Source organism: Pongo pygmaeus, chromosome 1 (assembly GCF_028885625.2).
Source record: "Pongo pygmaeus isolate AG05252 chromosome 1, NHGRI_mPonPyg2-v2.0_pri, whole genome shotgun sequence".
Lineage (NCBI taxonomy): Eukaryota > Metazoa > Chordata > Mammalia > Primates > Hominidae > Pongo > Pongo pygmaeus.
The window spans coordinates 130,302,601-130,321,303 of record NC_072373.2 but is presented as its reverse complement, the minus strand read 5'-3'; the positions used below and the strand labels follow the sequence as shown (position 1 = coordinate 130,321,303).

Genomic DNA, 18,703 nt, shown 5'->3' with positions numbered 1-18,703 from the left:
ACTTAAGAGAAATTTATTAACATTTAAGCTCCTTAGTATAGAAAACTGGAGGAAAATAACTTTGGTACACATTTAATTTGCTATACTAAATTTTTTTAATAAAGACATTCAAAAGGAAAATTTAGATTATAAGTAGCATGGCACATATAGAATATGAACACAGAAAGTTCATATCTAAGCCCTAAGCCACTTATGATAAACACCTATAAAAGGAACAAAAACTAAACTTCCACATTATTTTACCCAGTAAAAGATGTAGGCTATTAGTAGACAGTTGGTTGAGTAAATTCAAAAAACAAAAATATAAAAAAAGAAACAATGAGAAAACTTTTGAAAAATATTAATAAAATAAAGATGTAGGCTACATTGCTGAGGCTATTATTCACACCATATAGAAATTAGGTTCTCGGGCAAAGCACAAACTATAACATAATCAGAAAGAATACCTAAAGAAATAAAGTATGACTTCCTACATTTTTTATTTTAAAAATGCCCAGTTTATTTATTTGCTTTGCCTAAGATAGCTGCATTCATTATTACAGGATCAGGGGACTGTAAAAACAAATATCAAACAATTATTATAAATAATCACAGAAAACAAACAAACTGGAAAATAAACAGTGGTTACTAATTTAAGGTTTTAACCCATTACCCCAACCACCCAAAAAAAAGTAGACATTTTTAAAATAAAGATTAAAAGCTGGTGGAATTTAAGGGAAATGCCATCCCATAATGTTACCTAAATACTAGAAAGGAATCAGCACAAGGAAACAGGAACAAAGCAGTACAGTACTTCGGTATTACGGCGCCACCCACTGGCTAGAAGTCCTCATAGCACATATGAGATGTAGCCATAAATAGATGAATTCTTGAAATAAGGAAGATAACACTGACTATTCTGATTCAGTAGAGCATAAAAAATGTCTAACAAAAAGAACCAGACACATTATATTATTTCTACAAGTAAACAGAATATCTATTAGATATGTTCACAAGGGTGAGTTTTATCAATTTTGAAATCCAAGTGTATAATCTCCAAATGCTATAAGGACTTAAATTTTATAGCCAAAACAATTAACACATAAAATGCTATTTCATCTCTGTAGCTGAATACATAAATAGTATCTTTAAGTAAAAGATGCATACTTGCATTTCATTGCTAAGCAATTCATAATATATTTAAATGCTGGCAAAACCTACAATGGCATTTGCCTCACTTCTACCTTTACTAGAGAAGTAATGAAATACACTGAGCAAAGTGTATGTCCAAAAAACTAAACTGAAAAACAGTTTCTAAATAAAGTCCACAGACCATTCAGATAAACTAGTAAAAATAGTTTTTCTTTAAAGTACCACAGCACCTTTGTAGTTCAAAATATATTTACCGTAGGCTGGGCGCGGTGGCTCATGCCTGCAATCCCAGCACTTTGGAAGGCTGAGGCGGGCAGATCACAAGGTCAGGAGATCGAGACCATCCTGTGAATGGTGAAACTCCGTCTCTACTAAAAATATTTAAAAAATTAGCCGGGCATGGTGGCGGGCGCCTGTGGTCCCAGCTACTCAGGAGGCTGAGGCGGTGGAATGGCGTGAACCCAGGAGGCGGAGTTTGCAGTGAGCTGAGATTGCACCACTGCACTCCAGCCTGGGCGACAGAGCGAGACTCTGTCTCAAAACAAAAAAAAACAAAAACAACAACAACAACAACAACAACAAAAAAAAAATATATATATATATATACCGTAATATATCTCTTTTTTATCCTAGTGACATCTGTTGTGTTTTTCCAAATCACTATTTATTTTCTTAAATACCAACATTCTTAAAATCTTGGCATGAAATATTTGAGAGTTACTTCTCCTGAAGTACAATCTTTCCTTTAAGACCCAGAATTACATATAGGGCATGACATTAATTTATAGTCTATATGACTCTCTTGAATGTTGGTCTCTAAAGGCTGGACTTCAGAATTCCTCTACAGACATGACCCCAGTCTTCCAAGTGAGAATTCACAAATATGCTCCAGGCAGTCAGGACAGGCTTCAAGTTTCTTTGGTTTGATGATAATTATCACTTGGCCTGCAAAAGCCAAGGTCTTTGCTTGCTCATAGATGGTTGATTGCAGACAAAAATATGATGAGAAAAGTAACATTCCCACAGACATAAATTGCCAACACTGCCTTTTTAAAAGCATGACCCTGAAAGAAAAATTGAGATATGAAAAAAAAAAAAAAGTATTACCATTAAGGTTTGTGTCAATGAACAAGAAAAGGACTTACCTCTGTTTCCACTGCAGTAAATGACTGAAGGATCTGAATTCTGTCATTATCCAATATTTCAACTGTCAAGAATAATAACATATGTTTTTAAGGGCAGCGTTATGCAGGTAAATTAAATTTTTTTAAAAAACCTGATTTGTACTGTTCACCCTAATTTCCAGGGTAGAAATTCTCCCATTCCAAGCTACTAATTATTGCAAACTTCCTGAACAATTAAGCCTCTCACAAATGTGGACAATCTGGCAAGAGCATACATTTGTTAAATAACTTAAAATATGCCTTCTTCTAGTCAATAAACACCACCTCAAAGTCATAACGATCTAAGCTCTTTGGTTTTCTTTATTTTTGATTGACAAAATATTGTATATATTCATGGTGTATGACATGATGTTTTGATATATGCATACATTATAAAATAGCTAAATCAAACTAATTAACATACGATAACTATCCAGGTTTTAAGTATATATGTATTTTAGACAGTAAGCCATCAGCCAAGCATGGTGGCTCACACCTGCAATCCCAGCACTTTGGAAGGAAGAGGCGGGTAGATCACTTGAGCCCAGGAGTTTGAGATCAGCCTGGGCAACAAAGTGAGACTCTGTCTCTAAAAAAATTTAAAAACTTAGCCGGGTATGGTAGCACATCCCTGTGATCCCAGCTAGATGGGAGTCTGAATCAGGTGGATGGCTTAAGCTCTGGAGTTCAAGGCTGCAGTCAGCTATGATCACACCACTGCACTCCAGCCTGAATGACAGAGTGAGACTCTGTCTCAAAACAAACAAACAAAAAAAAAAAACAGTAAGCCATAATTCAGTGGTCATCAAAAGCCCCACGAATATAAGCCTATCAAGGATCAAAAGTAGCAGGACAGATATGTACTACTCAGCTCCTAAAGCCACCCCAGGCTCTCCAAAGTTTACAACATATACACTAGACAACAAAGAATTTTTGTTTTTAGAAGGCCACCTTCACTTATTTTGGTGGATGAAAACCAGGCAGGACACAAAGGACATTTAGCCTAGAATCCAGGGTAGTTTAAAATGATACCCATTCCCTACTAATTTCTCCACTCCTAATGGTGGCTATAGGTATCCTGACCCTGCCTGGCACCAAAACAAACCTTGTCACTAAAGAGCAAAAACAAAATCAGTCCTTCCTATCTAGCTGGCTTGCTCCTAGCTACATAATTATGCACGTGACAACCTAAATGATAGCACCCAGTAAATCTCAAATAGGTCAAAGTTGTCTGCAGCTCCATCCAGTGTTGACTTTGAGTCTCTTCTTTCTCCATCTCAGGGTTCCCTCAGCTCTAGGCGTTCAGAGTTTCCAGTCCATACTGGCTCTAAGTCAGACCAGCAAAGTAAAAGTACTTACAAGGAAGACTCCCTCCCTAAAACCTAAAACCTTTCCTTTATATCTTATTCACAACTTCTAATAGTAACAAATGTAAAAAAACAAAGGCAGGAAATCACAATTTCTACCACTGGCTGAGTGATCACAAATTTTTAGTGAGCTAACAATGTAACAGTCAGCCATTACTATCAGGAAACTCATTCTTTTCCAATGGTTTGTATAAAAGTGATTCTACATAACGTGGCTTTTTTAGCAGGTTACCTTTGCGAGAGAGCCGATAAGCATGTACCTCCAGAACAATCTCAGTCCCAACATGCCAGGCTACAAATCCAATCATTGCATAGGTTTTCCGTGAATCAGGAAGATTCAGTCCTGGTAAATCCATTCCCAGGAACATCGCTGCCACTACATACAAAAGAAAAAAGTTATATTCAAATGTAGACCCACCAAGAGACAATTGTGTGTTTGTGTATGTGTATTATCAAGTAAAACATACTAAAAGAGTTTGAGATAAAAGAAGATTAATATCTAAGACCAAATAGTTAATTTAGACTTTTAAAATTATAAAGCTAGATAAGGCAAGATGGGCAATTGATTATGAATTACTAATTGTTGGGGGCGGTTTAGGGCATATTGCATAATAATGCTGGAGTTTGGCCTTCTAGTGAATCCATCACCCAAGTGGTGAACATAGTACCCAAAGGGTAGTGTTTCAACTCTTTCCCCCATTCCTCCCTCTCCTCTTTTGGAGTCCCCAGGGTCTATTGTTTCTATCTTTATGTCCGTGTGTACTCATTGTTTAGCTCACATTTATAAGTGAGAACATGTGGTATGTGATTTTCTGTTTCTGCATTAATTCATGTAGGATAATCACGTCCAGCAGCATCCATGTTGCTATAAAAGACATGACTTCATTCTTTTTTATGGCTGCATAATCTACCAATCCTTAAAAGAGATGCACCCACATTTTCCAGATTGTTTTAAGTCTGCAATATATGAAAGGAGAAAAGTATAGAAACCATGGTTGATTGGACTCCCCCTCTGACAAAGAATCCCATAGACTATAGCAGTGTTAAGGCAGAAGGTGCCTACTTAGGTGTTTATTATACAAGGTATCAAAATACACTGCACAATTATTCCTGACTTTTGAAAACCACCCTACTCTGGAAGATACAAGCCCCATGGAAAGGACCTGGAGATGGAAAGCTTGAACCCAGCAACCCACCTCAACCCAATTCACAAATGACCCTCAATTTGAGCTACTCAAATGTTTGCCCATCAGCATAGCTTACTTCGCTGGCAAAGGCAAATGCTAAAATAAGTCTTTAAATGAGAATTTTAAAGTTATTGTAAAGACCTTAAACTTAAAACTGAAATAGTGACTTAAATCATTACCTCTAGAAATTACTTTCTGGATTTCAACGTTTAAGGCGGATTTCTCCTCAACAACCAATTACTCCAATTACTAATGCATCTAAAAATCATTTAAGCCAAATTACAACTTGCAATATAAGCAGCTAGCAATTATATATGAATAAGTGGCATCACAATCTCTTACCTGCTATTATTCTAGCAGCTGTTCCCATACTCCAATGAGTCCAGTTAAACATTTGCCTTCTACCAAAATAAGAACCAGTCAGTATTCTTAAAAGCAATGGAACTATAATTAATTCCCAATAGAATAAAAAGCATGTAATTTCCCTTGTTGTCTGGGAATTAGATATCTGAAATGCATTTTAAAGCATTTCAAAGTAACTATAATTTATCACTGAATTTTATAAAATGCAAAATTTTTCCATTTGAAAACAGATTAGTTTGCCAACTAATGATATCTACATTAAGAGAGCATTTATATAGAAAGGCTCTAAGTACCTTGGGTCATGTAAAGGTGGCCTGAAGACTGCCAGAAGAGGCTGAAGAACTGCCAAAGTCATCACTATACAGCCGAGGTATGGGTGGTAACCTGCATGCTAAACAAAGTTACATCAGTTTAATGGCCTCAATCTCTCTCATCAATTTAAATCCTCAAGTTAAAAATAATACACACAGATGTATTCTTAGCATTTTTCCATGGCTTTAAAGATTCACTAATGATGATAATAATAATAGGCAACATTCACTGAGTATACACGTGGTACCAGGCACACACTTTATACACACTAATTCTCACTACAATGTTTGACAACTGGTTATCAATATCCCAATTTTACAAATGGGGAAACTGAGGCTCAGAGACATCAAGAACTATGTCCAAGGTCACAGAGTACGTACATGGTTGTGGTGGAATCCACGTACAGAATGCTGCCTTTCCCCATCAGGATGTTGTAGGTTAGTACAAAAGTAGTTGCAGTTTTTGCAGTTTTTTTCAAGTATTTTAATCCACAATTACTTTTGCACCAACCTAATAGATGGCCACCAACATCAGAACAGCCATCTGCAGCCCAGCTGGGACTAGTTAGTGTCCCCATGTCAAGCGCAATCACCCCAATGTGTGCTAATAATTGGTTTAGCCCTCTATGTTTCCCTGAACTGCAGGTTCTATATGACTCCCTGTAACCCTAGAGCTTAACAGAGTCTTTGTCACTCAATAAATGTTAGTTGATTCAGTGAATAACCTATATAGCCACTATATTAAAAGCTTATCACTTCTGTTCAGAATGAAGATCTAACCCAAGAAAAAGTATTGAGAGTATCACAATAGTTTCTGCTGCATTCCTCCCTTAGTGATGTCATGTGCCTGCTCAGAGCAGCAGATATTTGGATTAGACCACTTTGTACAATGATTTTTCATTTAAACACTTAAGAGAAAGGCTAAGAAGATGCTCTAACCTGTGACACATTTGGATGGAGGGATACTACTGTCTGTTTTCAGTGATGCCCATGCTCGGTAGCACAGATTTCTATCTGTGACCTAGAAACAGGGACATAATGGTTTCTAAGCCATGATAGGAAGTCCTTGTAAATAGGAACTAAAGGCTAACAAAAGAATAATATGAAAACATTCTCAAACCATGGACTCAGTTATGCATGGGTAAAATTATAACCATGACTTTAGAGATATAAACGGTCTCTATCTAATAAAAAATAAAACAGCAGCAGCAACAAGATTCTTGCATGTTTTTAGAATGTGCTAGGAACTGTCCTAAGTACTTTCAGTTATTTTAACCCCAATCCTCACAGAAAGCCTATAAAATAGATACTATACCACCCCCATTTTACAGGTGAGTAAACTGAGGGTCATAGTTAAATAACTTGCTCAAAGTGCCCCAGGTAATAAGTCATGGTGCCAGGATTTGAATCCAAGGAATCCAGCTTTAGAATGGTGCTCTTAACCTTTGTTCTATCATATTCATAAATTGCAAAGGCTATAAACTAGACAATTACAAAATAAGTGTTACCCTTGTCCCAAATGTCTGAATAAAATAAAGTTCTCATGTCTCAATTCATATCACAAAATCTTCATAACTTCCTTAAAAAGATAGGTTGACTGACCCATAAACTACCTAAAAAGCAGGAGGGAGATTTCCTAGTAATATCTGTGACCCAGGATTCATCAATCTTATCCCTGTGGCACCAGCCCAAGCTCTGAAATATGAAATTTTGATATCAAATTCTCATTGGCTATAAAACTGGAAAAGCATAATAAAAGCACAGGCTCTGAACTTAACATATGTCACTTATTCTCAATAAGACTTACTCATTCATTCACTAAATGTTTACTGAGTACCTGCTATATACTTAAATCTGTTCTGAACATACCAGTGGATATCCCAGCTCTGACTGAGCTGACATAGTAGTGTTGGAAGGGAGATTAAGAAAAAATATGACAAGTAAGTAAATTATATGAAATGGCATAAAGAGTGCTATGGGAAAAAAAAGAGCAGGGCTGGGCTCTCTGAGAGGCTTCGATTTGAGCAAAAACTTGAGGAAGGTGAGGGAATAATGGAAGCGTGTGCCAGGCAGAAAGAAGAATCATGGCAAAGACTATAAAGCGGGAGCATGCCTGGCATGTCTGCATACCAGCCAGGAGGCTGGTATGGAAGGAGATGGACTAGATGGAGAGGACAAGGAGGTCAGTTCAGAGAATAACTGGGAGCCAGTCATGAAGGTCCCTGGAAGAACTCTGACTTTTACTCTTAATAAAATTGAGAGACATTAGAGAAACTAGTTTGGGGTACAAGAATGGCATTGTCTGGTTTACTTTTTTTTTTTTTTTTTTTTTGAGATGGAGTCTCATTCTGTTGCCCAAGCTGGAGTGCAGTGGTGCAATCTCAGCTCACTGCAACCTCCGCCTCCCGGGTTCAAGTGATTCTCCTTCCTCAGCCTCCTGAGTAGCTGGGATGACAGGTGTGCACCACTACGCCTGGCTAATTTTTGTGTTTTTGGTAGAGACGGGGTTTCACAATATCGGTCAGGCTGGTCTCGAACTCCTGACCTCGTGATCTGCCTGCCTTGGCCTCCCAAAGTGCTGGGATTACAGGTGTGAGCCACCATGCCCGGCCTGGTTTACATTTTTAAAAAAATAACTGTCTTTGTAGAAAATAGATGGTGCATGGGCAAGGGTTGAAGTGGAGAGACCAGTTAAGCGGCTACTGCAATGGCCAAGCAAAAGATGATGGAGGCTCCCACTCCTACAGTAGTATCTGATGACAGTGACAAGTGTTGGACTGTGGATATACTTTACACGTAGAGCCAGTGGAACTTCCCAGTGGATTTGACATGGGATGTGCAAGAGAGCACAGTTAATGATAATTCCAAGGCTTTGATCTAACAATGGAATCCCAGTAGCTACCATAGAGGTGGCAGTGGGTAGAACAGGCCTGGGAGAAAAGATGATCAGGAGTCCCATTTTGGCATGTTAAGTCTGATGTCTTAGACATGGAAGTCAAGGTCCTGCATGCAATGTGAGCTAGATGTGTGAGTCTCAAGCCACGGGAGAAGTCTGGACTGGAGAAAAAGATTTGGGAATAAGCATCAGTTTCTTCATTTGTGACATGGGATTATTATTAATACCTACTATATCTGAGATTTAAAAGATTTTTTAATAAAAATACATAGAGATGAGGCCTCACTATGTTGCCTAGGCTGGTCTCGAACTCCTGAGCTCAATCAATCCTCCCGCTTCAGCCTCCCAAAGTGCTGGGATGACAAGTATGAACCACCACACCCAGCCTGAGATTTAAATTAGATAACACATATAAAGCACTTAGCACCGCTGGGTACAGAGTAGAAATCCAAATTATGTTAGCTTAGTGGTCATCACAGCACTAGTTAGAGGAAACCACTCACATTGTTCATGTTCCTTAGATATCACACATTGAATTGTCACCACTCTATAGTGAGAAAAATTCACTAAGGCTATAGCATGTATATAACTCATGATGCACCCTAAAAATACATTTCATTACTAAGTAATCTGTACTGACATCCTCACTATACCCCAACCTCCAACCATGTTAAAGAGCCATCCAATGATTCAAATGGGAAAGAAAGAGGGATTGATGCTGAAATATCTTTTTACCCATCATTTGAAAATAAAACAGCAATCTGTTTTGACATAAAATGGATTTATTTTAAAAATCCTATTTAAGATATACTTACCCTACTCCAGCCTCCCCTGTATATAAACGGCATAACAAAAGCAATGGAGGTGAGGACAGTTGTGGTGAACATGAGCATCCGATGCACCTGCAAGGTAAAATGACAAATTGAGAAGACATTTATCCATGTAAAAGAAAGGTGGTGTTATAATGGGGAAAATGGGGAAAAGACTATAGGGTAAGATTCACTGAAGGCATGCATTCAACTGACATCTAATCACAGTTTGTAGCCAGGTTAAAAAAAAAAAAAAAAAAACTCAGTATACAATTAAACTTTAAAGAAAACCCTAAGCTGCCATTCTCGTCATTCAAAAGTGTTTGCCAAGACTTCACCTGCACAGAGCAGCAGGAATGGATATTTCACACACAGAGCATATTTACTTGCCAAGTCCTTCATTTCCTTCCAAAGATATTTATTAAGCTCCACCATCGAGCACAGTGCTATAACAGGTGCAATGAGATAGTAAGGAAACAAACAAACAAAAAATACTGTATCCTGAGGAGCTTCGGATATAATTGAATCAATACAAGAAAAATATGTGAACTATATAATTGATGATACAAATTAGGAGAATAAGTGTGAAAATAGCCACTGTTTATTGATTATGCCAGGATAACTGGTGCAGACCAAAACTATCTTGGGGAAAGTAGGAAGTACCCTGTGTATGTGTGTGTGTATGGATGGATGGCTGGATGGATAGATGGGTGGATGGATGGATGGATGGAGATAGAGATAGAGATAAAACTATGACGTGTATATACACACATCATCAGCATCATAAATTTAAAGGCAGTGGAGGATTTGAGTTGATAAAGAGAATACACAGAGTCTTCAAGCTGGGAGTATCCACATGAGCAGATGAGAGAGAGAGAGCACAAGAGCAAAGGCACACAAGTGCAAGCAAGAAAGTCGTCACCTAGCAGCAAACCACAGGCAGAGAAAGAAAGGAGCAAGGTGAGCCAGGTAGCAGCATCGAGAACAAATCAAACAGACTGGCCCTCCCAGGCAATAGTGAGAAATGAGGCTGGATACGGTAAACCTTACAATCTACAAATTTATATGAATATTAAGTGTCAAGGATACCCTCTTACAAAGTCAAAACTGTTCGAACAAGCAGTATTTTTTTCTACAAGCATGTACATTCTAAGTCAACATGAACTCAGTGATTTTCCACTACATATGTAAATATCTATACTCCATGACCCATGCAAGATAAGGTTTGTTTTGCTTTGTTTTGAAGGATATTCACTGGCTCTTGCTATGTTCCTTTTAGTAGACTGCCTCCCCATCTCAAGGGAAGGAAGGGCATGAAAAAGAACACGTTCAGTTTCTCTTCCCACCCATACAGGAGATAGATGATCCCAATTGATGAGTTAATCTAACATTCAATGGCCCACAACCAGAGGAGTGACCCTTGCTTTGAAACACAGTAAGCCCCACTATTTCTTTCTTCAGCTCCTCTGCAGTCCTTGGCCTGACTTTACTCAGTACAGTGCAGTGGGTGAATTCTCTTCCCACATCTCCCTCTACAAACAGAGGTATAAGTAAAGGTCATTTGGGTCCCAAAGTCTATATTACAAAGGGACTCACATGGCCCTGACACATTCTCCAGTCCAGCCTGACTCTTCCTAAAACTGTCTGTATTCTTATCTCTATCAAGCACATTGTGTCCACTCTCAATTGATCAGGAAATCAAAGGGAAAAAGGAGGATCCCAAACCTACAACTGCAACCACAAAACGCATACACATACACACATACTTCATATGTGTTCATGTTGCAATGTTCAAATATTATGAAAATTGCATTGAACTTTTTTCCCTCACCTACCTGAAACCAAGCTGCTTCACCAAGGAAGAAAGCTTTTGACCAAACTGGTTTGAAGAACCGGGCAACCAGTACACCTATGCTAACAGTAGTCATCCATGCCACAAACATTAAGGCACCTACAAGTGAGATAAATGCAATAGTAGACAATCACAAACTAATCAAGCCATTGCTTAAATGACCAAGCCAAATGCTCACAAAATATAAATAGCCAGCAAAATACATTCAGCTGACATAAGTACAACCTAAAAAACATGCTATACGTCATAGTTTTACTACCATTACTCTTTTGAACAGCAAACACTTCCATAGCTCCCATTATGTGCTAGGCATTCTAAATGCTTTACATATAATAACTTAGTTGATCTTTACAACAATCCTATGATGTATGAACAGCAAAACTATTCTTCCAGTTTTGCTGAATGGGGAAACAAAGCCATAGAGAATTAAGTAGCTCTTCCGAGGTTACAAAGTTGGAATACAAACCCTATCTGGTTTCAGCAACTGTGCTCTTAACCACTATACTAATACCTGCCTGTCTGTAGTTATTTCAAAATCTTCTCACATCTCACTCCAAAAGGCAGTGAAAAACAAATAGGCACATTATTTCTGAATCCAATTACTACCAAACTGGAGCTACAACATGAGTAGAAGCAAATCAACAACAATAAAGTTACTTTCAAGCTTAACTGTGATGGCATTTATCAAAAACTATACCATAATGGATAACTCTGGAAAATATAAAGGGAATATCCCAAATAAGGAAAGTTTCCCCCAAAACACTAAGAGTTTACAGTAGTTTAGTATACACTACACTATTCCCATACTTTTAAATCCCACCTTTTTAACAATAAGCCAGGCTAGTTTTCAAATGAAATCAACTTTCATCTGTAGAACCACAGTATATTAAGAGTCTTGGGTGTTTTGTTTTTTGTTTTTTGGGGGACGGAGTCTCAGTCTGTTGCCCAGGCTGGAGTGCAGTGATGCGATCACAGCTCTCTGCAACCTCCACTTCTGGGTTCAAGAAATTCTCCTGCCTCAGCCTCCCAAGTAGCTGGGACTACAGGCTTGCACCGCCATGCCTGGCTAATTTTTGCATTTTTAGTAGAAACAGGGTTTTGCCATGTTGGCCAGGCTGGTCTCAAACTCCTGACCTCAAGTGATCCGCCCACCAGACCCTCCCACAGTGCTGGGATTATAGGCATGAGCCACCGCGCATGGCCTAGAGCCTTGTTTTTAGGCTACTGTTCTGCCAACTTCATTCTATTCCTCATTTAGGTATTATATATGATGCCTAAGTATAGCACTACATACTTTGTATGCTCTCAAACACTTGTACATTGATCAATGCAACAACAAAATTGTACCTCTGAAACAAAACTACTGTTATAATTAAACAATCAAAATCACAGGCCACTCTTTTATTAGCATTTATTTTAATAAATGGTAAAAATTAAGGTCTCATAAAAGTTAAATTAACCCAGTAACACTTGACCCTGGCTGCAGTTAGAAACAACTAGGATAGTTTTTCAAAATTATAGATGTCTTAAAAGCTCCACTGGTGATTTTAGTGTGTAGCCAAGGTTAAAACCACTGAATTAGCCCTAGTCTCCATTTTTAATGAAAATTAGCAAACATTAAGATAGATGATGCTTACCAACAGCTGTGTCAAAAAAAAAAAAAAAAGCTGATGCTGCCTGCAAGTGTTAGTGCTTAAACATAAAAGCTTTATAGGCTAGGCGCAGTGGCTCACACCTGTAATCCCAGCACTTTGGGAGGCCTAGGCAGGCAGATCACGAGGTCAGGAGATCGAGACCATCCTGGCCAACATGGTGAAACCCTGTCTCTACTAAAAGTACACAAATTAGCTGGGCGTCATGGCAGGCGCCTGTAGTCCCAGCTACTCGGGAGGCTAAGGCAGGAGAATGGTGTGAACACGGGAGGTGGAGCTTGCAGTAAGCCGAGATCGTGCCACTGCACTCCAGCCTAGTGACAGAGCGACACTCCATCTCAAAAGAAAAAAAAAAAAAAAAAGCTTTATAAAAATTAGCTACATTATGCCCACAGCCATTCCTAATCCAGCCAGCACTGAGTTAGCAGGTAAGTTGATTCCACAAAGTAGTTACACATGTAACCTACCATGAACCTTCAGAAGGAGTACAGAATGGGATCCTCCTATGTTCTTTGGAGAGTCTGTCACATCATATTTTTCATAGGTAATCAAAGGTTGCCGAGAGTGCTTGTAAATTCGACCTACAAATTAAAAACAAAATTAAACATGACAAAGAATAATTACTTTCTCAAATAAAAAAGGAATTGAGATATGGGCAGGGCATAGCAACAAAATTTCTTAAGGTAATAAAAAATAATTAAATATCAACAGAGATGTCATTCATATGCAAAAGCAACATAAAGATATATGCAAGGGCACACAGACTTCCTGAAAAAAATTAAAGAATGTAGCCAACCAAGAGATGAATTAAAATGAGAACTAGGAATGGAGAATGTATAGTAAAAGAACTGGTGGTATAAAGAGACAAGTTAAATAATAAAATAAACACTGTTAATATGGTCACAAATCACTGAAAATGTTAAAAAAAAATTGAAAGAGAATACATATTTTTTAAAAATCTACAAGCCATTGACCACCACCTGCATATAAAATCCTAGAATAAACTAACTGAAATTGGGCTGGGGGAAAGAGGTTGGTTGGAAGACAAAGAAAAGCATTTTATGATATATTATTTCACACATGGTCAATTCGAACTGACAAAACAAAATTCCAAATAGTAGTAGTGACATAAGCAAATTGAGGATAAATTATTTTATTATTACCATTTATTGTGTACAAAATTAAATCAGTGAATGTATAGAATTATTCCAAATGTGTGTGGATCTGTGTGTGTTCTTTCTAGGAATCTATCTTACCAAAGATATAGGTAAAGGAATGTTTATAGCAATGTTTCTATGCTGGCAAAAAAAAAAAAAGCAAACAAACTAAATACCCATCATTAGAGGAATGAGTAAATGAATTCTGGAACATACATATTTTTAGAATACTGTGCTGCATCAAAAATGAGACATTTAATATAACAAATATATATATGAACCTTTGTCTAAAACAAATGATAAATATTAGACCACAAACTACATCTCAATAATTTCCAAAAGGAAATAAAAGGATACAGGTTATATTATCTGCCCAAAATGCAACAACACTAAAAATTAACACTGAAAAGCTAGGGGAAAATTGTCCACCTAGATATTTATAAAACTACTCTTTTTAATAACCTTTGGATTAAATAAGAAATTAAAACTAAAATCACATGTCTTCATCAAGATGTATAACAATAAAGACACTTCATAACAAAAAGTGTGATGCAATCAAGGTACTATTCAAAAAAAGTTGTTATCATCTTAAAAGCATTTCCTAACACACACACCACACACACACACACACACACACACACACACACCGAAATCATTTCATTCAAGGTGCATTTAAAGTAACAAAATATAATCTGGGAAACCAGAAAAAAAAGATCGATTAAAAATAAAGGTAGAACTTAAGCTAGTAACCCTAAAAATCAGAAAAGTCAATCTTCTAAAAGGATAATTAATATCGATTGAGTTTTTGGCAACTCTGATCACACAATGAAAAGAAACATCAAAATGTTAGAAATTTAAAGGATGGCTGGGTATGGTGGTTCACACCTATGATTCCAGCACTTTGGGAGGCCGAGGCAAGTGGATCACAAGGTCAAGAGTTCGAGACCAGCCTGGCCAAGATGGTGAAACCCTGTCTCTGCTAAAACTACAAAAATTAGCCGGGTGCACTGGCGGGCACCTGTAATCCCAGCTACTCAGGAGGCTGAGGCAGGAGACTCGCTTGAACCCAGGAGGCAGAGGTTGCAGTGAGCGGAGATCCCACCACTGCACTCTAGCCTGGGAGACAGAGCAAGACTCCGTCTCAATTAAAAAAAAAAAAAAAAGGAAATTTAAAGGGTGACATAGCTGCTAATATCGAAGACAATTTTATATAAAAACACTGTATACAACTTTAAATCAGCCCCCAAAAGTCTCAAAATCTAAACAAAATAGGTGAATTTGGGGGGAGAAATATAGAATTACAAAAATTGACCAAAGTAGTAGTAACCGTGGAGAGTAATAACAATAGAAAATTTTTTTTTTTTTTTTTTTTTTTTGAGATGGATTCTCATTCTGTCGCCCAGGCTGGAGTGCAGTGGCACGATCTTGGCTCACTGCAACCTCTGCCACCCAGGTTCAAGCCATTCTCCTGCCTCAGACTTCCAAGTAGCTGGGATTACAGGAGCCTGCCACTGCACCCAGCTAATTTTTGTATTTTTAGTAGAGACGGGGTTTCACCATTTTGACCAGGCTGGTCTTGAACTCCTGACCTCATGATCCACCTGCCTCGGCCTCCCAAAGTGCTGGGATAACAGGCGTGAGCCACCACGCCCGGCCGAAAAATTCTTTTTAATTAGTCAAATATTTCCATCCAACATCCAGACCGTTATACGGGTGAGTTCTACCATACCATTAAAATTTTTCCTTAATTGTTTATTTATTTTATTTTATTATTATTATTATTTTTGAGACAGGGTCTCACTCTGTTGTCCAGGCTGGAGTGCAGTGGTATAATTACAACTCATTGCAGCCTTGACCTCCCAGACTCCAGAGATCCTCCCACCTCAGCCTCCCAAGTAGCTGGGACCACAGACGCACATCACCACGCCCAGCTAATTTTTGTATTTTTTGTGGAGATGGGTTTCATCATGTTGCCCAGGCTGGTCTCAAACTCCTGGGCTCAAGTGATCTGCCCGCCTCGGTCTCTCAAAGTGCTTGGATTACAGCATAAGCCACTGTGCCTCACCTGTTAAAAATTCTTTTTTATTTAAACTCTTCTAGAGTTTACTCTATGAGTTTAGTATAACCCTGAAATCAAAACTACGCATGTGTACATTCACACAAGCACCCCACACATTCGCACACAGTCACAACATAAACCAAAATCACTTATGAATATAGATTTAAAAAGCTTAAAGAAAATATTAGTAAATCAAATCAGTTATATATGAAGAGAATAATAAAACATGACCAAGTAAGGTTTATTCCAGGAATGTGAGGATCATTCACCGTCCAGAAATCTATTAAAGTAATGATAAAATATCATCTCAATCACTGCCCAAAAGACATTTGATGAAATTCAGCACACATTCATATGAATTCTTATTAAAGTTAGAAACAAAAGAATATTTCCTCAACACCATAAAGGATATCCACCAGAAAAATACAACAAACAAGACATTTAACACTGAATATCAGACGCATTTTCATCAAAATAAAAAATAACCACAAAAATTCTTGCCACCTCATTTACCATTCTACATTATTCAGCAAGAACTAAACAATGCAATGAGACAAGAAAGAAAATGACGGCTATTAACCTGTCATTATTTGCACAGGATATGACATTTATCTAGAAAAATCCAAGATAATCAACTGGAAATTAGGAGGCTTAAAATTTAGATAAATATTCAATAATGAATAACTTTCCTATATGACAACATATTTAGAAAACATATGAAAAACAATTCCATTCATAATAATTTGCTTTAGAGAACTATAAAATACATAGGAACAAAGTAACCAAATATATATATATATTAAAGCCCTATATGAAGATATGTAGAAAACCATAAAATTTCATTGAAAGACACATATGCAGGATCGGAATAAATAGAATATCCCGATGTGTTCCTGCATAGACAGACTCACTATTGCACAGAGTTATTATTCTCTAACTTGCTCTAAAATTGCATTACAATTTCAATCACAACCCCAACAGGATTTTTAATAGAATTTGACAAATCAGCTTGAGCTGGGGAGTTGGAGAACAGCCTGGGCAACTTGACGAGACCCCACCTCTACAAAAAATACAAAAAATTAGCTGAGAATGGTGGCACATGGCTGTAGTCCCAGCTACTAGGGAGGCAGAGGTGGGAGGATGGCTTGAGCCCAGGAGGTCGAGCTTCAGTGAGCAGTGATCGCACCACTGCACTCCAGCCTGGGCAACAGAGTGAGACCCTATCTCAAAAAAAAAAGAAGAATTTGACAAATTATGTCTAAAGTTTATCTAGAAGAACAGATACATATGAAGTGGCAAAAATTCTTGAAAAAGAAGGCCAGAAGGGGAATCATGTTCTATCAAAACTCACAAACCTATTATAAAGCAATAGCAATTCTAACTAATGCAGGAATAGACAAATATATCAATAAAGGAACAGATACACTAGAAATAATTCAATTTATTGATAGATTTTTAGTATATGATAAAGAGGCTTTTAAAGCAGTGAGAAAATATGGACTATTCAAAAAATGGTGTTAGGACACCTGGTTACTCATCCAGTGAATACTATTTTACCATGGCTTGTTATAAAGCAGAAAATGAGAAAGAAGAGTTTTATGTAATGAATGCCTAGAGAAGAGAATGTCAAGAAGAAAAAGACAATAACTGTCAGGAGCTACAAAAGTGTCAAAAAGAAAATGATCAAGAAAACTATCAAACATGACAAGAAAGGCACTGGGGAAGCTAAAAATCCTGCATTCATTGAGTGGTAGTGATGAAAAAGAGACTCCAAGCCCAACAAGCCTGAGAGACAAGTTGGAAGAAAATGTGTTTAAACTCTGAATCACTATAGAGCCATGAACTAAGCATGAACTTAACCTTCATGAAAGCAGAAGTCCATTATGATTTCAGAGTTCCATTGTGGGGCTCCATTATAATTTGGCAGTCTTGCTCAAAGGGAGTTCATGCTTAGTGCAAGAACCGGCAGTAATAGGTTACCTACAGTATTCCTAAATTCTTTAAATAACAGGTCATGTGATAGCTGTGTCTCTACTTCATTAATGATTAAAATTGGTAGATTTCCTCATTGTGAATTACTTAATTACCCAAGTGATTTCTATCTTTCAGTTTAAACACTCAGTATTTCACGTGACTGCTTATCCCAAGACAGGACAATGTCAGCAACATGAAGAAAATAGAAGTTAGAAAAAGGTTTTAAATGGTTAGATTGTTAGGAGACTTTATTGAAATTGGATACATTTTACATGTATATGGGTTACAGAAATTATATGATTGCTTTGAAAATTGGCTTAAACCTTACAAAGTCTTACTGCTTTTAAGCAGAATTCAATTTATAAATGGTCCACATACATAAAGCTAAGTAATAGAAGAGGCAATGATTTATGTGATAACTGTCCTTTGTTCCCCAGTACAAAAAGATTGGAAAACTCATTCCCAGGAATAGCAATCTCCAGGTTTGTTTATTGGAGTGTTTTGTTTTGTGTGCTTTGCACTCTACCAGTTAAAAAAAAAAAAATTAGCTTGTGCTCCAAATATATGTATATTTTTGTTAATAAACAGATTCATGTTTATTGTATTATATTGTATTAATATCTATTACACCTAATTCATATTGTATTAATATCTATTATATCTAATACTTATGAAGATATTAATATGTATTAATACCTTATGTACACCAGCAGTCCCCAACCTTTTTGGCACCAGGGACCAGTTCCATGGAACACAATTTTTCCATGGAAGAAAGGGAGGGA

At 37.3% G+C, this 18,703-nt stretch overlaps 1 protein-coding gene across 2 annotated transcripts in view; it reads right to left on the bottom strand.

Annotated features, from left to right (window-relative positions):
• Nucleotides 1-474: 474 nt before the first annotated feature.
• The window catches only part of FRRS1 (ferric chelate reductase 1), a 61,715-nt gene continuing 43,486 nt past the window's right edge, over nt 475-18,703 (bottom strand). For both annotated transcript variants that reach the window (XM_054450987.2, XM_054450978.2), the window contains 8 exons: nt 13,199-13,312; nt 11,063-11,178; nt 9,234-9,320; nt 5,505-5,602; nt 5,191-5,249; nt 3,894-4,037; nt 2,277-2,338; nt 475-2,195 (listed from right to left, as the gene is read on the bottom strand). In XM_054450987.2, the coding sequence (XP_054306962.1) occupies nt 2,103-2,195; nt 2,277-2,338; nt 3,894-4,037; nt 5,191-5,249; nt 5,505-5,602; nt 9,234-9,320; nt 11,063-11,178; nt 13,199-13,312 (773 nt within the window). In that variant the 3' untranslated portion in view covers nt 475-2,102. The remainder of the gene's footprint in view (nt 2,196-2,276; nt 2,339-3,893; nt 4,038-5,190; nt 5,250-5,504; nt 5,603-9,233; nt 9,321-11,062; nt 11,179-13,198; nt 13,313-18,703) is intronic.